Source organism: Seriola lalandi, unplaced genomic scaffold (assembly GCF_002814215.2).
Source record: "Seriola lalandi dorsalis isolate HSWRI2012SDOR001 ecotype SW California unplaced genomic scaffold, Sedor1 jcf7180002049802, whole genome shotgun sequence".
In the NCBI taxonomy this organism is placed as follows: domain Eukaryota; kingdom Metazoa; phylum Chordata; class Actinopteri; order Carangiformes; family Carangidae; genus Seriola; species Seriola lalandi.
In genome coordinates, this window is record NW_019520355.1 from 11,663 (window position 1) to 14,983 (window position 3,321).

Consider the following 3,321-nt stretch of genomic DNA (forward strand, 5'->3'; position numbering starts at 1 on the left):
GTTTAGGGATTTTTATTGCCTCATTCCAGAGCTCTATATACAATCTTATATTCAAGTTGTTGTTGGTATTTTGGTATTTACAGTTTCATTAACTGATGTGAGGCGATGAATCCTCTGACACCTCAGTGATATAGTGCTGTAATGATTGTGTTTATAAGGTTGTTGAATCCAAAAGACTAAAGTTATTTTAGGACTCAAGACTCAATGTTACTTGTTGCCAGCATTTCATTTCAGACATCGAATCCCTTTGGTTTTAAAAAGACCAACTCAAGAGTTCATCGACCACCTTCATTTCACAATAAAGGCCAAACAAACTAGTTAGGACAGCTGATGGAAATGATTTGAGAAACCAACTGAGGATTTTTTTCTTATAATGGTGACAGTTTCTTATTTGCAATAAATATGATTCAAAATTCAGTTCTTACATATTAAGTTTGAAGAACTTTTAACCTGTAAAAATATAATTTCATAGCAAATGCACTAATTCAACTGTATTATTTGTCACTTCTCCTTCAATACGTCTGTCTCTCCTTCCTTGTCAGGTGTCTCTGCTCTTTTTGTGACCTGTAAGAGAAAATATATAAAGATTATATCTGTGGTAAAGTATTATAAACTCAAAGCTCACTTACTCAGCTTTTCATTCATTGAAGGGATCTTGATCAGGTGTTATAACATGACCTAAATAATATAGCAAACACAAGCACAGAACAAAGGTGCTGTAATGGCACCATTCACTTTTGAAGGCCCTGTAGAATGATTGAAAGCTCAGGGAAAGGCCACATACGTAAATGAACCCTGATTTTATAAAATATGTGATATGTGCTCTTAGTATTAATTTTGAACTTTTATTTTTGTCAGACAAAAAACTGAATTAAGTTAGTCAAATTAAGAAGCAGTTGACCACCTGTCTCACCTGGACAGGTGAATAGAAAACGTCCTCCTCTGGGTCTTTGGCTGCTGTCTGGTTCAGGGACACTGTGGCTCTGGATAATCCTGATTCTGCTTCGGAAACAAGTAAAATTGTTGCGCTCATTCATCTTAAAATGCAAGAAAAGTCATAATCTGAAAGGGAAACGTCGAGAACATTTCATGAACAAAGTCATTATTGCCAAAAGCCCAAAGTCAAACTTTTCATTTTTAGCCTAAACTCTTTAGCTTCCTCCTTTTTGTTCTGAGGTGACAGAAGACAGATGAAGTTATTAATATTCATGCTGACAGACTAAAGGGTTAAACTGGCCTCTCACCATTTCCAGTCTGTGGTTCTCTGCTGTGGTTTGTCTCGGTGCAGAGACTCAGATTATCAGCAGCGTCTGCAGCGTCTAAAACAACACAACAGTGAGAGGGAGCAGAAATAATGTCAACCGCTTCAACTGCCACTGTCACGTCATCTTCTTATTTCAGTGTCATCAGTGGTTGACCTTCATGTAGAACATGTGACTGTGTCTGTTAAAATAAGCCTCATGAGAATAAACACGTGCAGAAAGTCTTGTTGTGTTTCCTGCATCATGTTAAGGAAATAAAAAAGAGGAACAGTCAAAACTAAAAACCTTTGTCCCTTCTGGGTTTTGTGACGACGACTGCATACGCCAGACCATTTGGATCATCTGCATCGTCCTTTCCACAGACTGAAACACAAAAGAAAACGTTTGAATTTATTAAACACACAAGCAGAAGGCTGGTAGGTAGACAGGTCCAGTGATACATACACATTATATCTTTGAAAATTCACTCTTAATTGAGTCTAAACTCTTTAGTCCCCACAGTAAAAAAGTAATGATATGTTCTTTTTTACAACGTTGATTTGAGGCACATTAGTTTAAAAACTTCACCTGTGTGTGATCCTGTTGTTGGCGACTTTGAGGAATCTGATGGAAAGAAAAGCAAAAATACTGACACCAAGAGAAAAGCAGTTTAAATTGTGCTATTTTAATCATTCACACAAGTTTTACTGAAGAGAACAAATTTGTTAAATGTTCATCTTTAATTTTAAAATGAACATATGGGCATGAAAAACAGAGGTTGGAAAAACAAAAAAAAACTGAATATAATTAAAGCCCAACATTTAAGTAACTTGTGGATCTTTCAAGGGAAAATTCAGCTTCTCTGGCAGTCGTTCACATACAGTACATTGCAGGGAGAAGTACCTGTGTGTTTCCTAACATGAAGAAATCCCAGCAGCACCAGGACCAGCAGCACCAGGACCAGCAGCACCAGCGCTGCCGCTGCGATGCTAACAACGATCCACAGCGAGGTGAGGAGTGAAGTGGAGTCATCAGAGACAGGCTCTTTATGAGGTGGTGGAGAGGTGATGGTAACTTTAAGAATAACACCTGGTAAAGAGCTTTCTATATCTTAACATAATAAAGATGCCAAACATATATCCGTATTGAAACTTTGGCCAAACATCTGGAAACTTTCACTTTTAGCCCAGATCCCATACAGAAATGTAATATGTGATGTTTCCATATATGTCACCTATAAGGGGATATATTATCATCACACATACACATCCTCTGGATATATCATGCATATGAAATCTTGTGTATTTACGTATATTAAACATTTTTTACATGATGAAATTTTATATGGTATCATATGTTGCCATCAAAATTCTATATGCTTACATCAGCCTTTGTTTTTCTTATTGAATTTAAATGTACATATCCATCTTTTACATATATAATAACATATATTGACAGGCTTTGGGATGGATGTATCATATGTCTACAATATAAGCATTCATACATATATTTACGTATTTCTATGGGATTAACATAACATTAATATATATGTCAATATATGAAATTGTTCTAGTTTTCATAATAATATTTTTTTTACATGTAAATCTATGTTTTTACTCAGTACATATATTTCACATATGGGAATTCAGGATACGTGCTTGTATTATATTTGTGTATTTACAAATTAACAATGAACACATAATTATGGTTAAATACATAATTTATAATCTGCCAGAAACCCTGGCCATACAATTAGCGACATATCTTGTGTCTGTTTTGTATCGACGTTCAGTCTCACCTCTCACGGTCAGCCAGCTTCCTGGTGATTCTCCAACACCCTCGATCATGCACTTGTAGAGTCCTTCATTAGACTTGGAAACATTATTAATTCTCATCTCCTTTGCAGTATGGTTGCCAATTAATTTGCCGTCTTGGTAGAAAATAGCTTTCAGGTTGGTGGGAGTCGTCTTGTTTCTGCAGCGCAGAGTCACATCTTCTCCTTCCATCACAGGAAGAGCGGGACTCTCCAGAATCACAGAGCCATCTGAAGAACATATTGAAAAGGTCAAAAGTCAAACAC

General features: G+C 36.3%; 1 protein-coding gene across 1 annotated transcript; it reads right to left on the bottom strand.

Annotated features, from left to right (window-relative positions):
- Window positions 1–37: 37 nt before the first annotated feature.
- LOC111649011 (uncharacterized) lies at window positions 38–3,280 on the bottom strand. Its single transcript, XM_087171821.1, has 7 exons — window positions 3,040–3,280; window positions 2,145–2,285; window positions 1,830–1,865; window positions 1,548–1,625; window positions 1,245–1,319; window positions 914–999; window positions 38–564 (listed from the first exon to the last, which is right to left on the bottom strand). Exons 1-7 carry the CDS (start codon window positions 3,245–3,247, stop codon window positions 502–504), a joined length of 687 nt encoding a protein of 228 aa, XP_087027947.1. The 5' UTR covers window positions 3,248–3,280; the 3' UTR covers window positions 38–501.
- Between the last annotated feature and the right edge of the window lie 41 nt (window positions 3,281–3,321).

Bases quoted from the DNA above. Each gene is read 5' to 3' on its own strand.
- LOC111649011 (XM_087171821.1), bottom strand. From the start codon at position 3,247: ATGGAAGGAGAAGATGTGACTCTGCGCTGCAGAAACAAGACGACTCCC. The intron at 1,626-1,829 runs GTGAAGTTTTTA...TTTGTGTTTCAG, and splicing joins AACAACAGGATCACACACAG to TCTGTGGAAAGGACGATGCA. The intron at 1,000-1,244 runs GTGAGAGGCCAG...TTTCCGAAGCAG, and splicing joins AGAACCACAGACTGGAAATG to AATCAGGATTATCCAGAGCC.